Source organism: Mytilus edulis, chromosome 2 (assembly GCF_963676685.1).
Source record: "Mytilus edulis chromosome 2, xbMytEdul2.2, whole genome shotgun sequence".
Lineage (NCBI taxonomy): Eukaryota > Metazoa > Mollusca > Bivalvia > Mytilida > Mytilidae > Mytilus > Mytilus edulis.
In genome coordinates, this window is record NC_092345.1 from 60,415,187 (window position 1) to 60,439,797 (window position 24,611).

General features: G+C 32.8%; 1 protein-coding gene across 1 annotated transcript; it reads left to right on the forward strand.

Annotated features, from left to right (window-relative positions):
- Positions 1 to 1,185: 1,185 nt before the first annotated feature.
- LOC139512568 (uncharacterized) lies at positions 1,186 to 22,548 on the forward strand. Its single transcript, XM_071300288.1, has 5 exons — positions 1,186 to 1,827; positions 13,765 to 13,941; positions 15,861 to 16,370; positions 18,846 to 19,103; positions 22,148 to 22,548. Exons 1-5 carry the CDS (start codon positions 1,230 to 1,232, stop codon positions 22,540 to 22,542), a joined length of 1,938 nt encoding a protein of 645 aa, XP_071156389.1. The 5' UTR covers positions 1,186 to 1,229; the 3' UTR covers positions 22,543 to 22,548.
- Positions 22,549 to 24,611: the final 2,063 nt, after the last annotated feature.

The following is a 24,611-nucleotide window of genomic DNA, read 5'->3' on the forward strand; positions in this document are numbered from 1 at the left end:
ATGTTATGAAAAATGGACAAACATAAAAGAAATTAAAGTTATCTTCTATCGCTGGGTCAAGTTCTCCACAGACACACAGATGGTTGTCTGTTCTCGTACGGAACCGTCGTCTAATAATAATATGACTGTGTAGTGTGACTGTGTCGGAATTATTTTGTAAAAATTGATGTTGTTTTTACATTGTGACAATAGGCGGATCGTGGGGAAAATTTGGTTCATTATATAGGGAATCATTGAAACATGACTGGAGCCCTCCCCCTTTTTAAGTCAGTCAGCACCCCATCTTTTTCTGAAAAGTTCTGGATCATGGTGATCGTGGCATAGACCAAATTTATACGTTTAATGTTTGTTCATTCCTTTGTGTTAATATGCCTTTTGATTGAGTAAAACCATTCTAATTGATATTTGTGTCTTCTTATGTTGTGATGTTACGTCTTACCTGAGACTACTATAACACTGTGTTTCCAATTTGGGAAACTTTTGATTTTAGGGAGCTACCATTTAATTTTTAGGGGGGGGGCTAGGATGAAATTTGAAAAAATAGGCAGGACAGGAGTTTTGAGTAAAAAAAAAGGCAGGATGAGACAATTGCCAAAAAAAAAGTCAGGACGACAATTTAGGTAAAAAAAAATCAGGATAAACTAAAAAAAAAAAGCAGGACCAAACAGAGTGAAAAATAAAAAGGCAGGACAGAGATTACAGCTAAAAAAAATGCAGGACAAAATTTTTCATCCTAGCCCCCCCCCTAAAAATCAAATGGTAGCTCCCTTACAGTACTGTAGACCTAGGAATGAGATTTTTAATCCAATGTATACATGACACATATTTTTCGAGCGACACAGATGATAACGACAGTGAAGATGATGTTGTGTCAATATTTAATGCGTTTCCCTCAGTTTTAGTTTGTTACCCCGATTTTGTTTTTTGTCCATGATAGATTTATGAGTTTTGAACAGCGGTATACTACTGTTGCCTTTATTTATAGTAGTCTCAGGTCTTACTATTGTTTCAGGTTGTTTTTAAAATGTTTTACCAATTTATGTCATCTTTTTTTATAAATTTTATTAACATTAATTTAATTAGTTATTATATTGACAAAGTAAATTAGCTAATTTTTAAATAACGCATATATTTTTAATGCGGTGACCCTGCATATAGGGATGATATCCTACAGAAGAAAAGATTCCCGCGTAAATTACTTCCCTTGTGCCGTAAAAAAATACATCAACATGGCTTCGTCGAGAAACTGCCGAAAGCGCCGTCATTCCCCTGTAAACTACAAACAATTTCATGAAACCGGAAGAACACCACCGTCTGTATCAACTGAAAGCACAGACGACGCAACAAAAACCGATTTTGAGAGTGGGAGTACGTCGGGCTACAAGAAAGCCAAGGAGCGCTCTAGTACACCATTTCCCGATGGCAATGGCAATGCCTCTGGCTCTGCGGGGTCTCCGTGTAAAGGAACAGAAGAAACTAATGATAGCAGTACGTTTGAAAAGAACGAACAGACTAATAAATGTAAGACCACTAATGGTGCGAGCACTGCCACAGGTACTGAGTTTGACGATGACTTACCAAGATTTTACAGTAGACCTAGGAATGAGAGATTTAATCCAATGTATGACACATATTTTTCGAGCGACACAGATGATAACGACAGTGAAGATGATGTTGTGTCAAATTCAAACAATGAGACTGACGGCGAGCTCCATACGGGCAACGCAGAAATGAATGTTGAAGACAACTCTCAATCTCGTGCAGAAGAAAAGGTCCAAGAACCAAGCACCACAGCCAATGCTGACAAACTGTCTGTTGGTTCTGCAGGTACATTTCACTCTTTTTCATCTTCTAGTTTCCCTTAATTTATGGTGTCGGATTATTCTAAATAATTATGACCTCTGGTAAGGCTATGCTAATTTTTTTCTGGGACGCCTTCCTTCGACAATGTAGGAAGGCATTCTAGAAAAAAAAGAAAATAGCCTTGCCAGAAGTCATAACTATTTGGACTAGTGTCAGTATGTCATTAGTCCAAATAATTATGACGTCTTGGAAGGCTATTTTAACTTTTTGCTTTGACGCCTTCCTGCGACGATGTAAGGCGTCAAGAAAAAAAATATAATAGCCTAAGCCCTTTCAAGATGTCATAATTTATATTTGGACTAGTATGTCATAACCATTATCATATACCCTTTACTTTAGAACAATTTCTGTGTGGAGCATACATTTGTACCTGCCTGGAACCCTCCTGTTTTGAGCTGGAATGTCTCCTGCTCAAATGGCGAAAATAGAGAAATCTCTCGCTTGCCGAGACCATCCCAAGCGGGAGATTAGAATATCCCACTTTTAGATATTTTAACCTTGAATAACAAGGTAACATTAATTACATTTTTGTGTCACTGATGAGGGTTGTTGTTACATGTACCTGTAAATCACAAACCATGTGAAAGTAAATGGCTTTACTTGACCACTTGCAGTCAGGGGTACTACTTGTACAAGTGTATTTTATTTACTTGAAGAAGTAAAAAAAACTAGTATCTCAATTGTTTGTAAAACAATTGAAAGGTCTTTCCTGTAAAAGTGATGTTTTCGTAATGTACTTTGTACGACCTTTCGTTTGATATACGACAAGCATACCTTTTCAAACTTTTCGCTTTTAACACTTAATGACCTCATCCGCCTACATGTTTGAGATCGGAAGTATGATATATGTAACATAGAGTAGATGAGCTTTTATTTGATATGCGACAACGCCATGTTCTAGAAAGTTTGATTTTTGCACTTAATAACCCTATGCAACTAATTTTTGGAGGTCGGGAATTTGATATTTCAAATGTACACATCATGACCTTTCATTTGATATACATCAACCTTATCTCAAAAGAAAATTTATTTTTTGCACTCAATTACCCCATGCAACACATTTTTGGGAGACGTCAATTTGAAATTTGAAATGTACGCTTTATGTTCTTTCATTTGATATACGACAACCTTACCATCTGAGAAATTTGAGTGTTTGCACTAAATGACCCCACCCGTCCCCCTGGGATGGAAAGGGGGTTTACAATTTTCATTTTTAAGTAAAGTTTATCAAGACCTTCAATTTGATATATCAGTTGACCCCATTTGACGAAGTGCAAATAATGATGCAATATCAACTATATAAATAGAAGTTATGAAACTTACAAAGTCAATGCAAAACTTGAAAATTTCAAATTGAATTTTTGGTGTTTTTTTCCATGGAATGTTTATGGTATTTGGTCAAACATATAACTATGTTAACCTCTTCAATTTCTAAAACATTTTAAGTGGTAAGCTCTTGTTGATTAAGAAATACAAGCCTCCGCTCGCAAAACTTCAAACTGCATTATCTCTAAAACGACAATAGATATCTCAAATCTGTTAAATGATAAATGATCTACAGTTAAAGGACAACATCATAGAAAAAGAATTGGGACAATTTCAAAGTTCACCAAGGTCACAATTAATCATCAAATATATGATGCAATATCAAACTTAAGAACCGGAAGTCGTAGAGACATAGGACTAGCATCATTCAACTCAGGACAACTTGACCTTACAAATATCACAAGGTCAAGGTCATAGTATACTGCGAAGGTCAAGGTGAAATTTCATCATGACCTGACATTGACCTCAAATTGAAGGTCTTGAATTACTGATCATCTTTGCATTTTATAGTAGGTTGATATCTGTTACCTGGTTACCTTTAAAAAGATATACACAAAATACTATGCTTTTAAGAATCATCCCGTTGTAACTTTTGAACAGACAGTCGGACATTTTTGGACTTATCATATCAAATGTAGAACTCGTCGAGAGGACCATTTTATACGCTGTATGTATGCAGCAAAGTCTTATCGTTTTCCTAATATGTAAGCTTGAAATTTCAGCTTAATTTTTTTTTGCACTCGGTGACCTTTGACCTTGGGTGCATATTAAAGGTCACATGAATTAAAGATTATTGGTGAAGGTCCCAAGTCTCTACGATTTCCGGTTCTGGAAATACAATTTTTCTAAAATTGTTCACAATTTTTTAAGGGGAATAACTCCTTATAAGGGTTAATAACAAAATGACTGTATATGTTTATTAACATTGCCATCTGTTCTTGTACATGTTGCCGTTTTCAAATCGATTCTATCTCTTATACTTTTTGAGAAAAATGCAAAGAAAAGAAATTGTTTGAAGGGGATATAACTCTCACAGGGGACGATGGAATCCTATTCAGACTCACATGGTTATACATCATGATGAGTTTTACAGTTTGTTCAATTAAGGTCATGATATCTTTAAAACCAACGAGGGGGGGCCATGTTGAAAAAAATCGATAAAGGGGAGATAACTCCTAAAGGGAATGATGAAATCCTTAACAGGATCATTTGGTAATACATCTTGGTGAGGTCTAGCGATGGTCCATATTTGGTCTTAATAACTTCAACAGAAACAAGAGGCGGGCATGTCAAAAAAATGTTGGAAGAAAAAAAAGAAAAAAAAGAAAAAGAAAAAGAAGAAAAAACATTAGAAAAACAATAAGGTCTTTCCTCACGTAGGGGAAAGACCTTAAATATACACATATAAGTAAATAAATAATGTTTGAATAATATCTCCCCTTATCGGACCACAGATGAATTATCACGTTGTGATTGGTTAAATGCCGTCACGTGGTGACCCCCTATGAGACCGTATGGGGTTAGTAAGTTTCATATGGGGTTCATGACGCGTTAATGGCGACGTCATCTATTAATGTTGTTGTGTTTCATTGTTTATTTTTCAACAAAACGCCGCAGAAAAAGTCCAGCGTCCGATAAATTTGTTATACGGTTAACAACTGACCCCCTACGGATCCATAGAGGGTGAATAAAATTCATAGGGGACTCGGCCTCCTGCTTCACCCCCTATGGATTTTACTAACCCTCTATGGATCCGTATGGGGTCAGTAGCGAACCATATAACTTATATTAATTTTCTAAAAAATTTACTTGTATAAGTAAATTTTTCTTACAATCCCACAAAAATCCTCAAGTTTTGAGATGAAAAATCATGCCTTTAATGATTTTTCCCAGGTTTGCTTAAATTTTTTCATTAAAGTTCAATGTTTCATCTCATTAATTCATCAAAGAAACTGATTGAGCAAAGATCTTGTATATTTGTGCAAGGCAATCAAAAATTGCTCCTTTGGGACTTGTAAATGAGCAGTGTTATGAAGATAACAGACAAATGGGATTTTCATTGTCCATGAAATTACACTTAAATGATTAGTAAAGACATCTGTAAAGGGTACACAATTTATAATTCTATTAGAGCAAAGAAATCGTAAGAATTCAAGAAAAGAAGAAAGGATGATTTTTTGCGAGTTTTGGATGTGTCTATGGGCCACTCGATATCTCTCGGCCAGAAGTCAGTATAAAATTCTCGGAACGTCTCGAAAGTTTTCGGTCATCTATACAGGTCTTCACAGGTTGTTATCTACGTCTTTGATATGGTCCCTTGATGGCCCTTGACGACGCAATTATATTTGTTTTAAAACGACCACTGTACACTGTGTATATCTGGGTCAATTATAACATGGTATTGTCTGTTGTCTCGATAACATGTAAACAAATTATGTTTGAAGATTTAACCACGGGATACTGTGTATTTCATCATAGACTTACGGGATAGAACATTCTGTTTAAAATGTTAATTTTAGATCGGAAAACAGAAAGATAATATTCTTATCAAAAGAATTTAATTCAATCGGAATCAAAGAAATATATAAAAAATATATAATACTTTATTTATGTTTCTGAAGAAACTAACAATGATTGAAATCAGAATATTTTCAGAGTTCCAATTAAGAAATAAGTATTTTATATGACAAGATACTCTGCTTTGGTATTTTTAAATATTCATTTGTAAAGGAAACAAAAAAATTCAATCCAAATAAATTCTTGCATCCTACAAAAAATGTTTATAAACAATAATCATTATATTTCTACGTTAATTATTTCATACCATTTTAGTATTTAGCCGGGTTTTATGAGTAATTATTATATATTTTTTTGGGGAAGACGGCTTGAAGCCGTCAATCCCCAATGGGGTTGACCAGAGTGACATTCCCTCAATTCATTCATTTTGTTTTTATAGTGTGGAAAACCCCCCAACAAATCTTACTAAGAATGATGAGATGGGGAGACACAAATGAATAAATTGACTTTAAACACTTTTTTACACATTTCCCTTCTGTTTCTCTCGAAATTATCGTATATCGAGCTCTCCTTTACACTATTTACGTTTCTTTTACAATCCGGAAAAATCAGTATGACGAGATATTCTAAATATATCCACCCTACATTATATTTTATATTGACGTCATTGTTGGAATGCCACACTACGCATAAGCAGGGATATCCTTCACTGGTTATTTAAATCATTCTCAAAGATTGTGCACTTATTAAAAAATAGTATTTGTTGAATTTAAACATAATGATGTTTGCTGTAGATGATTTAAACATCAACATGCAATACTTTAATTTGTAGGTCAACAACTTTCAAAGTAAACAGGAAGTCCGAGGGGCTAATGAGATCGGGGAGAGAAACGATCTTTTCCATTTTTTTCTGTAAAACTCTGTTTTTAGAATCTTCCTCCAATTCAGGAGCACCTCAATTTATGAGCTAATTATCCACTAAAATAAACACTTAAAATGTGACATTTAGTATATGATACGTAGTCTTTCATTAAAACTAAATTTTGTGTACCAACACAATCATTGTAATAGTTACAAAAAAATTACAAATGTTGCATTATGCAGTTTAAACTTATTTATTCATGAAATTTTACAAATATTTCAAAATGTAGGATTTGGAAACAAGCTTCACACAGTTTACATCAATCATATTGTTATTTTTATTAGTACCTGTATCCCTGTGATGAGAGATATAACTGGGAACTTTATCAATGGAAATTTAAAACTGAATAAATTTTTCAGTCCTAACTTTCTTAAGAAAAAAATTAAAAATTTTAAGAGTACTGTCACAAAAAATGGAAAATGGCCCTAGCCTACAGTTCAGTCGTACACTATTAAGATTTCAAAAATAATTGTAGTTGTTGTTAAATGACAGAATTCAACTAGTTGAATTTTAGATAATTAACTATCAACTTAATTGAATGTTTAGATTTAGAAGATGCAGATCTCTTCCATTGGTCCAAATTGAATCCTAAACTAAAGAAACGAAATTACATTAAACAACAATTGATTCCAATAGTGTCAACCTTCCACATGTTCTAGCTGTTCTTTTTTTCATTCTTTATATGAAGACTATCAAAAGATAACCCTCCCCCCCCCCCCAAACCCCCACCCCAAAAAAATGAAATAGAAACAAGGGCCGTCTTTCCCCTCAGAGCTATTCAGCTCTTTGATTGTATTATAATATATCCATAAAACGGAAAGTAAAATAAATTTATTAAATATTTAAATTTTAAACGGTCGTGAACAAAAATACTTGTGTGTTTTCAATTCATAAAGCATGATTTTAAATCCTTGCAGCTCACAACAACCGCAAAAATAATTTACAATAATCACAATAAAATTTAATTACAACCATAATGTTGATTATTTTATACTGTTTTAGTATGGATTTAGAAGTCTTTGCTTATATTTTGTATAGTAATATATTCACATAGTGGAATGTTAGAATTTAAAAGTACAAAATGTAGATTCATTCGATAAATAAAATGTCCATCCGTAAATACATGACGTTCGTGTTTATCGATATTATATATATTCAAAAGAATTTGGAAAAAAAATTACTTACCGGAACGTTAGTTTATTATAAAATTTTAATTCAATTTTTGTTTGTTTGTTTTAATAGTTTAACCTTATAGCATCTACATATTTGTACTATGGTACGGTTTTGAAAATTGTATTCATTGTGTTGACCAACTATCCTACACGTCTTGATTCATTCACATTATAGATCACATTTCAAAAGCACACTATCGGTTTGCGTACTCACAAATTCCGGATAAAATGTCAATGAATCCTGAGTCAAAACATTTAGTGTAGGCCGTTTGACATTCGAATTCAACTATTAGATTAAGATATGTGATGACGCAAATGTGTATTCTTTTCCTGAGCTTTCTATTTACTATTTCGTGCGCTAAAATACTACTTGCTTGCAATACTATTAAATTCACTCGTGAAAGCTTATTTTCGATTTTGTTATCTTAATTCAGGACACGGCAGAAAGAGCTTTACATATGACTTTCAAGCACGATCATTACTAACGGTATTCTAACCTCGAGTTGTTTCTCTTTTGTTTCTTTTTTGAGTCACTGTTCTATTATAAACTTTGACCTTTTCGAAAAGCTAAGGATTGTCTACCCAAGGAATAAATTCCTTTACTTTGTAATGTATTTAGCCTTTTAACTTTTTTCATTCGAGCGTCACTGATGCTTTTTTTTGTAGACTTAACTCGTGTCTGGCGTACATCATTTTAATTCTGGTATCTTTTTATATCTACATACCTTTTTATATATTTTTTTTTTAAAGTGTGCACAGGTTTATAAACTTCTGAATTAAGAAATTCTTCGGCAAAACTAAGTTTCCCTGTATAATGTTTGAATTGATTTAAGTAAAATCAGGAAATCCTTAAAGTTTGAGATGTTTTATGAGACCAAAATAAGTCTCTTCATAAGAAGTCCCAATCAATTGCATGCCACAGGTTTCACCGCATACAACATCTAACATGAGTAAAGACAGCTTCAAATAAGAGTCGGATATGATAGATAAAATAAACGCATCCTGAATTCCAGATTATAAAGCAAACTGAGTGCATAAAGTATTGCGATAGGTTTGTGCAATTTGCATAAGTCATCTGGTTAGTAGGATTGCCAAAGGGTTATAATAAAAAAAAAATATGTGCATTCCCAAGTGATAAATATAATAGTCGAGCTTTAAAATAGCTATTCAAATAGAAGCTGTAAATAAATACTTTCTTTTCACAGTCAATTATTTCAATTCAAAAGCAAACACAAATTCAGCAACAATCTTTTGGTGACCCGGCAGTCAGCGGTCTTAGGTTCATGTATTGCTTTTCTTTTTTTAAAGAAAGCAACTTGTTTACTTTTACAAGTAAAAAATTCTGAATGCCTAAGGGACATAACTAAGCCAATTTTTTTTTTACCTATACAAGTAAATAAAATTCACTTGTATAAGTATCCTACAAATTTACTTATATGTGTATATTTTTTTTTACTTCTTCAAGTAAATAAAATACACTTGTACAAGTAGTACCCTTGACTGACTTGAGTGTCAAACATAGTACTAATTAATGATCTTTAACGACTTTTGCTTCAAGATTTGTAAACAATTCAAAGCAATTTCGGGTTACTTCCCCTGATTCATCCTGTTTTAAGTTTTCCTTCTTAAAATAATGTGAATTGATAAAACAACATAAACTAAATACAAATTCAACAAAGAATCAGAAAAGGGTGGCAATTAAATGATTTTGCTTTGTATGCCTTAAGATAAAAAAATATTATGTCAAGAATTTGATCACAATCCAAATACAGAGCTGTATCAAGCTTGATTATTGTGTCTGTTGTGTCCATACTAATGCATACTTACCCCAACTGTTTAGGGTTCGACCTCTGCGGTCGTTTAAAGCTGTGCCCTGCGGAGCACCTGGTTGGTTATTATCTTGGATATTATTATAGATAGAGATAAACTGTAAACAGCAATAATGTTCAGCAAAGTAAGATATATATGTACAAATAAGTCAATATGACCAAAATAGTCAGTTGACCCCTTAACAAGTAATTATTGCCCTTAACGTGCTTAAGACATGTAAGAGTCAATTTTTAACAATTTTTTGGTAATTTTTTGTAATCTTTTACAAAAATCTTCCACACTACTCTGAGGCTCCTTAGACAAATTCAACCAAACTTGTCCTCAATCATTAGGTAATTTAGTTTAAAAAATGTGTCCCATGACCCTGCCCATTAACCCAGATAAGTATGACCGGACTGGATCGCATGTCAATAAGTGGGGGAACTAGCTGACATTCTGCTACCCAGTTCTGATCATATTATTTTGTAGGGGAACTAACTCTGAATAGTGATAGTAGAGCATAGGTAACGGATTGTTTGGTTTTCTTCATATAACGTAACGCACAAGAAGTCAATAAAACACTAAATTCGATGATTGTATATTAATTATTCTCAAATAGATGAGCATTCATATTTACAACACAAGTCATACATGTATATGAATATGCGACTAAGTCACCATGATGTGACAAAGCCTGAAATTATCCAATCCTCTAAATTACACCAAGTTAATATATCCAAGTCTCTTTCTAAACTCATTCTCTCTCTCTAATTTCAATAATCATTTAATGTATATCATAGTTACTTGACCAATCAAAATACATAGCTCCCAAAAAGGGGAGGGTAATTATTTTAATTCTTACTTTTTAACATATGGTCCCTTAGATACCTTTTTATCAATTACAATGTATGATTTAAGTATAAATTATGTAACTAAAATATATCACTTCTATTGTAGTTTATCTTAAATAGGAAATAGCTAATTACAGTCTTATTGTAATATTTTGAAGGTGCTAATAGCTTTACCTCAAGTTTTACCTTAATCCCTAATCCAGAATTAAGAAAGACAGTCTAATTATATTCTCTTTAAGATGTGAAATATTTGCAATAAGCCCTTACTCAGTTTTGACATGTTGATATTCTAACACTTTAATTCAACCTTAAAGTAATAAAGAAAATATAGATTTATTTATATAAAACTATTCAAAATTATTGCCTTATTTATATAAAACTATTCAAAATTATTGCCAAGGAAAAATACCTCATTTTTCCTTGGTGATATAAGTACAAATGTACATAGGGTAAAATGCAGGTTTTGGCTCATATTTCTGAAACCAAAGCATTTAGAGAAAGTCTGTTATGGATAAATTGGTTCATTAGGTCAAGATCTATCTGCCCTGAAATTTTCAGACCAAACGGGCATGTCTTGTTGTTGGGCTGCTGCCCCTGAATTGGTAATTTTGAGCAAATTTTGCAGCTTTTGGTTATTAGGGCCCCGCCGACGGCGGGTCGCCCTATAGTGATCAGTCTGTCCGTCCGTCCGTCTGTCCGTCCGTCCGTCCGTCTGTCCGTCCGTAACACTTTCGTGTCCGCTCCATATCTAGAGAACCGTTATGATTTCATACTTAATACTTAACATGATTATTAACCAACACCAGAGGGTGTGTCATGTTGTATGTACAACTTCCTAGGTCAAAGGTCAAGGTCAAAAACTTTGGTTTCAGTTGACAACCTTGTGTCCTGTGGTGAAGATCGTGTCCGCTCCATATCTAGATAACCATTATGATTTCAAAGTTTATACTTGACATCCATTTTAACAACCACCAGAGGGTGTGTCATGATGTATGTACAACTTCCTAGGTCAAAGGTCAAGATCAAAAACTTTGGTTTCGAGTTGACAATCCTGTGTCCTGTGGTGAAGATCGTGTCCGCTCCATATCTAGATAATCGTTATGATTTCAAAGTATATACTTGTCATACATTTTAACCACCACCAGAGGGCGTGTCATGATGTATGTACAACTTCCTAGGTCAAAGGTCAACGTCAAAAAAACTTTGGTTTCAGTTGACAACCCTGTGTCCTGTGGTGAAGATTGTGTCCGCTCTATATCTTGAAAACCGTTATGATTTCAAATATTATACTTGACATCTATTTTAACCAACACCAGAGGGTGTGTCATGATATATGTACCACTTCCTAGGTCAAAGGTCTGTCTGTCTGTTGGTCTGTCCATCGCTAACAAATTTGATCCACATTATATTTTGAGAGGACAGCTGTTATTATTTCATACTTTATACCTGACAAACATTTTCAACTTAACATATATATTAACCAACACAAGAGAATGTGTCATAATGTATGCATCCTAGGTCTAAGATCAGTCTGTCGGTCTGTCCATCTGTTCGTTGTTCTTAACAAATTGTGTCCGCTCTACCTCTCGAGAACCATTAATATTTCATACTTTATACTTGGTGGGTCATAATATATTGAAGGCATAATTCTAAAAATATGTGACAAATATCAATTGGGCAGCACCTTTAAACATATTGTTCAAACATCAATCCATATATCCAGAAGTCACCTTAGAGTAGTAATCAATGAGTTCACATCATGCAGTCATATCACTATTATACTATGAAAGTAAGATGAGAATATTTATCAGTTTTAACTTAAAATCTTAGATCAAAATCACACATGAGACTATGTAATAACTTCAAATAATGCTTCATATCAGATTATCCATACAACTTATTTACCCCACGTTATTGACAGCGGGGCCCACAGAGATGGCTCCCATCTCAATGATATCTAGTTATCTTGAATATTATTATAGATACAGATAAACTGTAAATAGCAATAATGTACAGAAAAGTAAGAACTACAAATAAGTCAACTTGACCAAAGTGGTCAATTGACCCCTTAAGCATGTTAAGGAGGGAGTTATTGTCCTTTATAGTCAATTTTTAACAATTTTCATAAATTTTGTACATGTTGTAAATTATTGTAAATTTTTACAAAATATTTTCCTCTGATGTCACTTCTGGGCCGATTTCATTATAGATAGAGATAGTTGTAAGCAGCAACATTCTTCAATAAACATAAAGTAAGATGATGATCTACAAACACATCACCAACACCAAAACAATTTTGTCATGAATCCATCTGTGTCCTTTGTTTAAGGCCAAATAAAAATATATGTGTGGTTCCAGTCACCCTACCTACCCTACTTTTTAGTCGTAATATTAGCCTACCTTAAAGATTTTTTTTTGTCATTTTCCATTAAGCACTGTTAAAGTCAGAATGTTGCTCCCGTAGCACAGGCACTTGTCTCAGAAAAAAAAATCATACATACCTTTATATAACACAAGGTACTTAACTTGCATTTTAGAAAAATGTCAGGTGGTGACGAAGTTCTGTTATATGCAGATTTATAGGCTGTCAACCCCACTAAAACTTGTATCGTAAATCTAAATTGATTTATCTTTACAATGGTGTATAACATGCCTACATTTGTTGTCAAAATAATCTGTAGCAATCCTACCAAAGTATGTCAATTGTAATGATTTTGCAAACCGCTGAAGAATTGGCAATAAACGCGTCATGTCTCCTTTTATATCTCGGTTTCCGATTGGTCAATTCTATGGGAAAGGCTAAATGATTCTCAGAGTTATCTGATCTTGTTTCATTTCATATGTAAAATCAAGAGAGAGTCTGCATGACATTGACGTCATGGGAAAATTTAACTATTACACATACCACAAACAACACTTGTTAGTTTTTTTTCACGGTATATTATACAATTTTACTAACTGTATGATAAGTTCTATTCATAAGAAAACTAACAGTTTTTTCTGAAACAATTTTTATAATAAATCATTTACTGCGAGACGTGTATTGCCAAGCCTTTAGTCATGTTAGAGCCTCAAGTTATCAATTATTCCTAAAATTTTGTAATCTTTTACCAAATTCTTCTTCCCTGAAACTACTGAGACAAATTTAACCATACTTGGTCATATAAATAATTATTAAGGTATTTAGTTTTAAAAATGTGTCCAATGACCCCGCTTTCCAACCATCATGGCTTCTAATAATATCGGTTCTGTTCATATACATGTATGTTTAACTTTCAGTACAGCTGCATGCTTTATTTTTTAGGAACTTCAAGTGTAGCTGGTAATTCATCAGAACATTGGAGGACATTGGGAAATAAAATTTATGTCACTGCCTCCAAAAACCTTAGTCCATTTATTCAGAAAGAACGACTGACGAAAGCTTCAGGACACTACTACAAAGCTTTAAATTTCAGCCAATCAGAAGGAGATAAGGTGTCAGGTAAATATGAATAAAGGAATACTGAGGCAGTATTAAATTGAACTAAAAAGCATTTCAAAAGACCATGTACCAGTATATATCAGTCAGGGGACTTACTTAAATGAGTGATTTTCTAAATCACTGATTCAAGTAACATTATTTCCATAAAGGTTGAAAGTAAGAGTTGTCTTTCTTTAATAATCACCTATTTAAGTAGTACAAAATAATCACTAGAAGAAGTGATTTAATTTTACTGTAGCTTTAACAATGTTTAAATATAGAATACTAATAATCCAGGGACTAATTATGTTTCTAAACTTATCAGAACCAACATCTGTGTTGTCTAGGATGACCAGGTCATTTCAGGTGATGACCTTGTACTGAATCTAGGATAATGACATAAAAATCATTTGTTTAAGTATCATACCTCAATTTCCTTCCCAAAAATCACTTCTTTAAGTATAATTATTAGCTCACCTGACCTGAAAGGTCAAGTGAGCTTTTCTCATCACTTGGCGTCCGTCGTCCGTAAACTTTTACAAAAATCTTCTCCTCTGAAACTACTTGGCCAAATTCTACCAAACTTGGCCACAATCATCCTTGGGGTATCTAGTATAAAATGTGTGGCGTGACCCGTCAAACCTACCAAGATGGCCGCCATGGCTAAAAATAGAACATAGGGGTAAAATGCAGTTTTTGGCTTATAACTCAAAAACCAAAGCATTTAGAGCAAATCTGACTATGGGTAAAATTGTTGATCAGGTCAAGATCTATCTGCCCTGAAATTTTCAGACGAATCGGACAACCTGTTGTTGGGCTGCTGCCCCTGAATTGGTAATTTTGAGCAAATTTTGCAGCTTTTGGTTATTATCTTGAATATTATTATAGATACAGATAAACTGTAAATAGCAATAATGTACAGAAAAGTAAGAACTACAAATAAGTCAACTTGACCAAAGTGGTCAATTGACCCCTTAAGCATGTTAAGGAGGGAGTTATTGTAACTTGTATAAAAATCATTTCTAAAACTACTTGGCCAAATTTAACCAAACTTGGCCACAATCATAATACTAGGGTATCTTTTTTATACAAAAAGTGTCTAATGACCCCGCCTACCAACGAAGATGGCCAACATCTGTAAACACATTAACAGGTGAACGACACAGGCTCTTGAGAGCCTCTAGTTTTAATAACCCCCACTAATTTCAACACCCCCCGAACAGTGAAATTTTTATCGCAAACAGTAGAATTTTATTACATAATCTGAAAGATGAAACCTTGAACTTTACAAATTACAGGAAAAATACTCCCACTGCTGGGAAAAATCTGTGAAGAAAGTATCAGTTCATTATGTAAAGCCATTATTATAGCATTTTTTCAACTAAAATAGAATTTGCAGCTAAATGATAGCATCAAAGCCATAAACCTTGATACTTAAAAGAAGCAAAAAATTCATTTTTTTTTTATTTTACTAATGAAAAGATATTTTTTAAACCACAATCACAATTTGTGACAAAACATCAAATTTGTTACTCAAATAAGTGATTTAAAAATCACTTATTTAAGTAAATCCCCTGACTGTATACATGAAGTTATAATCAAGTGAAATTAAATGTAAACAGTTCAAGGGCTATAACTCTTGTAAGATGTCATCAGATTGTTTTGAACTGAAGGTACAATTTTTTCTTTCAAGATCCCAAATATTCACCTTATATGAAAATGATGTAGTTAAAATGAATTGTCAGTAGTTGTTTATCTATATAGTCTCCTGTCTGCTGGGCATGGTATAAATCTGTTATTAGAGATAAAAACTAGTACAAATCACAAAATCATGGACTTGGCAAAATTTGCTTTTACATGGCTCTTAGGCTTTGATTGTACATCATTGTACATGTGCTTAATTAATATCTTTAAATATTATTTTATCATGTTTATTTCAGCTTCCAAAAATCTTGGCATGGTATCTTGGCGGATTGCTGAATTGGAGAACAGACTATCAACCATGACATATTTCTTTAAAGAAGCATTTAAATATTTTTCTTTTTCTTGGAGAGACTCTTCCAATGGTGTCAAACCGCAGAGTTGGCGTGATGGTGTATTTGCAAATGCAACTGCATGTTTAGAGTGTTTTAAATTGAAAATAGCAGATGTAAATATAGAAGAAAGATTAAAGATCTATAATGATATTACAGATACTATTAAGATTGAAAATGTTAAATGTAGCGTTTACATAGAGTTAGGAAGTTGTCTGTTTCATCAAGCAGTTTATGCATTACAGAACAATGACTTTAAGAAAGCTATTTATGTATTAAAAGAAACATTTTTTCCTCTGAATGAAACCAAAAGAATTGGAAAAGGAGTAACAGTAATTGAGGCTGAGGCAAGAATTTTAGAAGAGGATGTTTTCATGCATTCTTGCATGGCCGAGTCAATACAGGCAAGAGAGATAGGTAAGAAACATTTACTAGGTACATAAACAATGCACATTGACTTTAAATAAAACTTTTGACTTAAACTTTCACTAACTTGCTTTGCGTCATATACATGTAATAAGTCCAAATATAAATTTTGTACTTTTGTATAAATTTGTAGGTTTACTACAAATGTACAATCATGAACAAAGGAAGATAACTCCAACTAAAATTTTTAACATGCCAAGCAAAATACAATTTGATGTTAAATTTAAAAATTCACAAATATCAAAATGAAAGCAATCTTTACCTTTCAGTGCTCATAAGCACTTTGATTTTGAATAACTATTTTATTCAGATTAGTTAAATGCAAAATACTGGTAAATGTATGAATCTTTTGAAATCAAACTTGTTAACTTTTTTGTATTTAAATGATAATCAATGATCAGTCACAATAAATTGAATTCATTTGATTTTAAGGAAATTTTAAAAGTAATAAGGCCTTAATTAGAATATTGTTTGTTTGCCCTTTTCCGACCCTATGTTTTGAAATAGGGTAGATAGGTAGGTAAAAATATTTCCCAAAAAATAACTTGCCTCGGTACATTTTTTGTCATGAGTAGGCAGGTAGGTATAATATTTCATAGATACAAAATCTGCATGATGTTATTTTGGTTTGTATTGCTACATGTATTGTTAAAGTATGCTTTTGCTAATAAGTTTCTGTGACTTTTAGTATAATAGTCCCAGGAAGTTTTGAAAAAAAATTGTCATCTAGAACAGTGAGGGGACTTACTTAAATGAGTGATTTTCTAAATCACTGATTCAAGTAACATTATTTCCATAAAGGTTGAAAGTAAGAGTTGTCTTTCTTTAATAATCACCTATTTAAGTAGTACAAAATAATCACTAGAAGAAGTGATTAAATTTTACTGTAGCTTTAAATATAGAATACTAATGATCCAGGGACTAATTATGTTTCTAAACTTATCAGAACCAACATCTGTGTTGTCTAGGATGACCAGGTCATTTCAGGTGATGACCTTGTACTGAATCTAGGATAATGACATAAAAATCACTTGTTTAAGTATCATATCTCAATTTCCTTCCCAAAAATCACTTCTTTAAGTATCATTATTTTAATAACCCCCACTAATTTCAAAACCCACCAGACAGTGAAATTTTTATCGTGAACAGTAGAATTTTATTACATAATCTGAAAGATGAAACCTTGAACTTTACAGGAAAAATACTCCCACTGCTGGGAAAAATCTGTTAAGAAAGTATCAGTTCATTATGTAAAGCCATTATTATAGCATTTTTTCAACTAAAATAGAATTTGCAGCTAAATGAAAGCATCAAAGGCATAAACCTTGATACTTAAAAGAAGCAAAAAATTCATTTTTTTCAATTTTACTAATGAAAAGATATTTTTTAAACCTATGTGTTTAAAATTTTGGTAAAACTACAAAATCACTATTTGTGACAAAACTTTGAATTTTCTACTCAAATAAGTGATCACTTATTTCAGTAAGTCCCCTATCTGTAGAATGTGAAGTTAATTCATATATTCACTACTATTTTGTTTTCAAATATCAAAATATAGGGCTTTGCGGCATATTTTCAACTTTTATATGCCTGCAACTTTCAGGAGTTTTAACTTACACTAATTAATGATATTCTGTACTAGTACTACATGTACTTACCGTGTACGCATACCTCGACCTAAAGGTTTTCTGTCAAAGATAACTTTGTCCTGGTAAAATATGTCCGGGCAGACATACATTACTAGAAGAAAAAGTCCCTATAGAGTGTTTAAATTATGTGTGTGCATTTGTTTCCAATAAAAATGCTATAAGACTTGAAACTCAATTGTCATGTATATTACATTGCATTTATAAATGATCTGTATGGAAAAACTTGGCGATTTTGCTGCCAAATATTCTCCACTTTACAGTTTTACAGTTCGTGTAAGATATAAATAATATATCAATGCTGGTAGAAGGCATCATTAACATAATCATCCTGATTTACGCATCACCAAAGGCCATCTCTACATAGGATACAACGTCCGTTTACAAGTTTGTGTTAAACGAGTATAAAGACACAGAGTAACGTTCATCATATCATGATTTCATAACTTTCAACATCGATTTCAAACAAATGCTTTGAAACTCCAAATGCAAGTGTTCATGTCAAACGCTCAAGTGATACCAAACCGACTAGACCGTATACAGGAAAGATAAAACCTAAGGATTGTGGTAAAAAAATTTGAGCAGAAAATACAAATAAAAGATTTTTGGTAGGAACGAAAAATTAAAATAAAATAAAATCTTGCTGGTAAATACAAATAAAAGATTTTCAGGCGGAAGGAATTTATAGGGTTGGTCGGTAAAGGTCAAACAAACAATATTTTAATTTAAGCCTAATCATTCGCATAGTTTGAGGTATACACCTAAAAGCTGATCACTGTATTCATAAAGTATTGCAATGCAGGTGTATTTGAACTTTCAGGGGATGGTATATTTAGGAAAGTTTTATTAGATGAAGAAAAGCTTAACATGGATATGGTGTACGAGATGATTGACTGGTACAAACAAGCCATTCTACGTACCCGAGAGGTGACTGAGGTAGAATTAGAGGCTATTGCACTCAGTAGGATGGGCAGAGTGTATGACAAAATACTGAAACTTAAGTACAAAGCTAAAGAGTACCTGATGAGGTCAATACAGTTGGCACATTCTATGCATCCAAGGACATTCCATGGAGAAGGTATGTTATGATGACTATTTTTCTTGATCTTTATCTGGTTTGACAACAATTTTTATGCAGTTAAGCTGCATTATGCGAGCACCCTAGATTTGTGTTCTACCCAATAAATGCTGAAATACTTGCTGTTGTTATTATCTAGCTGGCTTCTATGTTATATATAACTAATTGAACACTTTTTTAATACTTTTAATTCTGGATAACAAAAAATCTGACCAGAAAACCTTAAATGATCGTTGAACCACCCAAAAGTTTTGAAGTTGCATAAAGGAAGTAGTGCTCATTAGGAATCCTTGTGTAGTTTATTATTGCCTGTGCTTTTGGCTATGATGTCAAAGAACAATTGTATGAAATATTTAATCGCCAAAAATCTCTTAAGACAAGTAGTTTAGATTTTCCAAATGGCAAAAGTCGTAGGAATATTGTTTGTCATCAATACGTAAAATGTAGTACAAATCTTTTCAATTTGGAGGCAGGGGTTCAAATAAGCGATGGTTCAAGGTCCGCCACCTTCCACTTTTGCAAACGGAATTTGCACTTGGTTTCAACCTATGCCCGATGTAGTCACCTTTCAATTGAAAGAAAATAATAACTTTGCAAACCTTTTCACCAAAGTCTCCAAATAAATGATCTCAAAACTTATTTTCATCATTATTATTCATGACAGGGATGTTTATTTTGTTCATACCGCTTGCTTTATACAGAAAATCGCCGACAAATAATTTGTAAATTCAAATAAAATCGTATCTGACTAACAAAAATAACATTGTAAACACAAGAACAATGGCTGCTGTGAAGACAAAATATAACAATATCGGATCCGATTCCGGAAGCGGATAAGGGTAATTACAGGTTTTGGCGATCAACTACAAAAAAATCCAGGCAGGTGACAAAATTATACATGTATGCATGGTAAATGAATATAAACACTGCAATTGAAAACCAAAAGATATATATAAAAGAAAGAAAAAGCAGAAAATATTTTATACAGAAATTCCAAATTACTTTTTGACAAATTTTAATGTCAAAGTCCAATACAGCTCAATACAATATGACAGCTGGAAACAGTATATCTAACAATATATATATGTTTATGGTCACAGCATAAATTTTCTTTATCAGTGATAAAATGATGATAATGCATGCAAGATGCTTTTAAAGTGTAAACATATTACTGCAATTTTGAAAGGGTATTTTTTTTCTCAATTTTGAAAGGTCAGTTAAAGTAGCTGGAAGTTTCTTACAGCTTTATTTTCACAAATCATGCAACTATATTATATAATACCTGAATGTAAGCAAATCATATTCTATATAGGTGGCGTCCTTTGTGCCACTCTATCCTCTCCTGTTGATAACTTTGAAATGGTCGAGATCGTCACCCCTAAACCATATATTCAAGTAGAGGACAATATGATAAAATCAAATGAAATATAGAGGGAGTCCCTGTGGTCACTGTCACCCGCCTGTTTGAGAACTTGGAAATGGTCGAGATCCCCACCCCTAAACCATATATACTCATGTATTGTACTATAAAGCAAATCAAATGAAGTATAGGGGGAGTCCCTGTGTTCACCCTACCCCCTCCTGTTTTATATCTTAGAAACTGATGAGATCCCAACCCCTAAACCATACATTCTCATGTATGGGACAATATAACTATAGAGGGAGTCCCTGGGGTCACCCACCCTTTCCTGTTTGGAAACTTATGAAGTGGTCGAGATCCCCATCCCTAAACACAATATATATTCAAGTATGGGACAATATATAATTAATCAAATGGAATATAGAGGGAGTCCCTGCAGTTGCCCCACCCCCTCCCATTTTGAGAACTTGGAAATGGTCGAGATCCACGCCCCTTAACCATACATACTTATGTATGGGACTATATAGCAAATCAAATGAAATATAGGGGGTCCCTGGACACCCCCTCCTATTTGATAACTTGGAAATGGTCGAGATCCCAACCCCTAAACCACATATATTCAAGTATGGGACAATATGATACATCAAATAAAACATAGGGGAGTCCCTTGAGTCACTCACCCCCTCCTGTTTGATAACTTTGAAGCGGTCGAGATTCCAACCCCTAAACCACATATATTCATGAATGGGACAATATAACAAATCATTTACATTTAATATGGGCAGGTCAGTCAGACCTCACCTTTGATGATGATCCCTGTAGTAGTGAACATTTGTCTGATTTGCGTCTCATAACTTTTGTACTATAGAACACAAACTCAATTTTCTTTCCAGGGAAACAAGTCCATTCATACTAATACATGTTTGTACTAAGTCAAACTGTACTACTAGCAGTCAACTAAAACCAATGTTAACTAAAAAGTAGAACAACTGCAATCATCGGAACTTGTACCACTGCAGACTCACCATAAAAAATATACATTGATATAAATTGCATTGCTTTAGAAACCTTGAGAAAATTTAAATTATTTGCCTTAATAATTAATTTATTAGATAAACATAAATGTACTATATATGAATGTTTAATGTTGAAGCAACATTGCCACAGTTTTTATAATTACATTTGCCTTGGTTTTTGGTTAACTGCCTTCAGCTCTTGCATCGCTTTGATTCATGTAATCAGCTATTGAAAAGAAAAGAATGTCAACAATGAAAGTGAACAAGGATAAACCATATGGTTGACTTATTTTATATATCCACCAAAAATTCATTCTTGTATAGGAAAAAAAGCGAAAAAAAACATGCATACTTTATAACCTACAATATGAAATCAAACAGACCAATAAAAAAAACTAATTACTTATGGTCGCTATTTAGTACCTTAATTAATGTTTAAATCAGGTAATCATGGTAATATGACCGTCTGCAGTTTTTGGAGGAATCATCAATTGAATGACATTTAGACAAAAATACACACAAAATGATAAAACATATCGAGTCTTTGCATTGTCAATTGTTTATTTTAGATTCTTTTTGTCCATATGATAAAAATGATATGACATTCTAAAAAAAACTGTCAGTTGATAAAGGTGAGAATATTGTAGCACTAATATTTATTTTTTCAGACTGGTTTAAGGAATGTAGTGACATATTAGAACGGTACCAGAAAGAAACAGTCCAAGAAGAAGATAGCAAATGGCAGAAAGAGAAAGAAGAGCTGATGAAGGAACTTTCAAAAGAAATGAAAGATATTGAAAAGAATGACAAAAAAGACTCAGAAGACTTTTTGAAGTTTGTATACAGAGTTTTTCCACCAAAAAATCCAGAACACAAATTGCTTGGCATTCCACGCAAGAAAGGAGTACATTTAGATTCTCCAGTATTAAAAAAAATTCTACAAAAAGCCATAGTGCATTTTCATCCCGATAGAGTGAATGCCGATAAACATGGAAAAGCATGGAAAGTTATTGCTGAGGAGATCACTAAATGTCTGACAAGGAGATATGAATGTTTAAAGTGAGCTTTTGATCATATTTCAAGGAATGAGATGACAGTTAATTGAATATTTCACATCGAACAGTAGAATATGGGGTCACTTGATGAATAGGTATAACTGTTTTTTTATGAACATTTTGAAAGTTTTGAAATGATGCAAGTTTTTAGATCTTCATCAGACAAAAGAAGAAGAAGATATAGTGCTTGATGAGTTTTTAGTTTTTATCAAACAATAGTCATTATATAGTGCTGAAATGCTACTGTTTTACAGTTCAGAATTCCTTTTATTTTTGTTGACGTCATTTTTATCATGCTTGTTTTTGTACTTTTTAATAACTGTTTACTGTATTATCCTGTGTAATATATAAATAACATTTGTTTGCATGTTTATTTGATCATGTTTTTATAACCTCACAGGTTGTCTCTAAACTTTTATTGTTGTGCAAATTCGGAATTTACTGCTGCATCAACAGAAAGCAAGCTAGTCCACTGTCATCATGTAATAGGTTATGATAACTAAGTTTTAAAATTCTACTCAGTGGAATAGTTGATTAATCATAAAGGCTACATTTCCTAAAACCAATCAAACAGGCATAAAGACCTGAAGGTGTGTCTTTTTTTCAATCCTTGGTATAGTTCAGAAAATTTGTGTCTGCCATTACAGCTGTTATCTTAATACAAGAAAGTTAAATGTTCAGTTTGCTTGCTTGCTTTTGTTGTATTAAGGTTTGCTAAAGCATTGTTATTAAGATTGACATCTGCAAAGAATATAAGTAGGCAGAGTTAAACCTGTATATACATAAATTTAATTATTTGATAATTATATAATGTCCAATCAACATGATCAAATTTAAATATAATATATACAAATTAAACTCTGCCTTTTTACATTGTTTTCAGATGTCTAAATTACAATGCTCCAGCAAACATTAGTACAAACAAAGCAAGTAAGCAAACCAAACCTCAACTTGCTAACATTAGGATAACAGCTGTAACAGAATATGAGATGCATTTTCTTTGTGATTGTAAATAGCTTTATTGTATTTTTTTTATGTAGAATACCTTAACATCAGCATGATCAGTACATGTTTTCATTCAAATTTGAAAGAAGAAAAACATACCCATTATGGCTTATACACTGAAATGAAAAAAAATTAAAGTCAGATTGTAGTTTTATTTTTTAATATCCAACATTTTCGTCAATGATTCTAAGACCATAAAGACTAGTACTGGCATGCAACAGGTTTTTATACGACAGCAAAAAAAAATTTGCGTTGTATAATGGTATCATGTTGTCGTCATCGTAGTCCGAAGACGCATTTAGTTTCTGGACAATAAACTTTAGGATTTAGTGAATGGATCTCTATAAATTTTTACCAGACAGTTTAATACTGCTAAAGGAAAGTTGGGATTGATTTTGGGGGTTATAGTCCCAATAGTTTAGGAATTAAGTGCCGAATTAAGCATTTTTGTAGTTTTCAAACAATTAATTGTGTTTAAGTGGATGAATCTCTCTGAAATTATACCACAAGTTTTCATAACATTAAGGGATGGTTAGTTATGACTTTGGGGGTTATGGTTCAAAATGTTTTGGAATTAGGGGCCAAAAAAGGGAGAAACTAGGTTTTTCTGGTCAATTAGTAGGGTGCCCAATCAACAAATTTGACGAATTTGCTTTAATGGAATAACACACGGCTATATTTTATATCATTGGAAAGAGGAGAACAAGCCTCATCAAAATACCTTTGTCGTCGTTGTCTGTTGTGGTCACGTTTTTTTTTTTTTAAATCAAGATCAAAGTTCAAAGCAAAAATTCCAGAAAAATGCACAGTCACATTTAGATAGCTTGTTTCTCCTACAAATATGCGTTTGGAGCAAAATAAAAACAACTATTTTATAGAAAAATATCTTTTGTACCTACATTTTAAACTTATTTTATATTTTTATCGCCAAAAATGACTTTAGATTGACTTTTTGGCATATAGATTGGGGTGGTAGTAGTTTTCAAATTTTTTCTCCAAAATTCTCAAATTCCATATTTTTTGAAAAGTTATTTGCACAATATTGCGTAATAGATTTGTAAGATCTTGACAT

Excerpts from the sequence above, each read along its gene's own strand:
- LOC139512568 (XM_071300288.1), top strand. The coding sequence starts at position 1,230 with ATGGCTTCGTCGAGAAACTGCCGAAAGCGCCGTCATTCCCCTGTAAAC. Across the intron at positions 1,828-13,764 it reads ACTGTCTGTTGGTTCTGCAG|GAACTTCAAGTGTAGCTGGT; the intron begins GTACATTTCACT and ends TTTATTTTTTAG. Across the intron at positions 19,104-22,147 it reads AAGGACATTCCATGGAGAAG|ACTGGTTTAAGGAATGTAGT; the intron begins GTATGTTATGAT and ends TTATTTTTTCAG.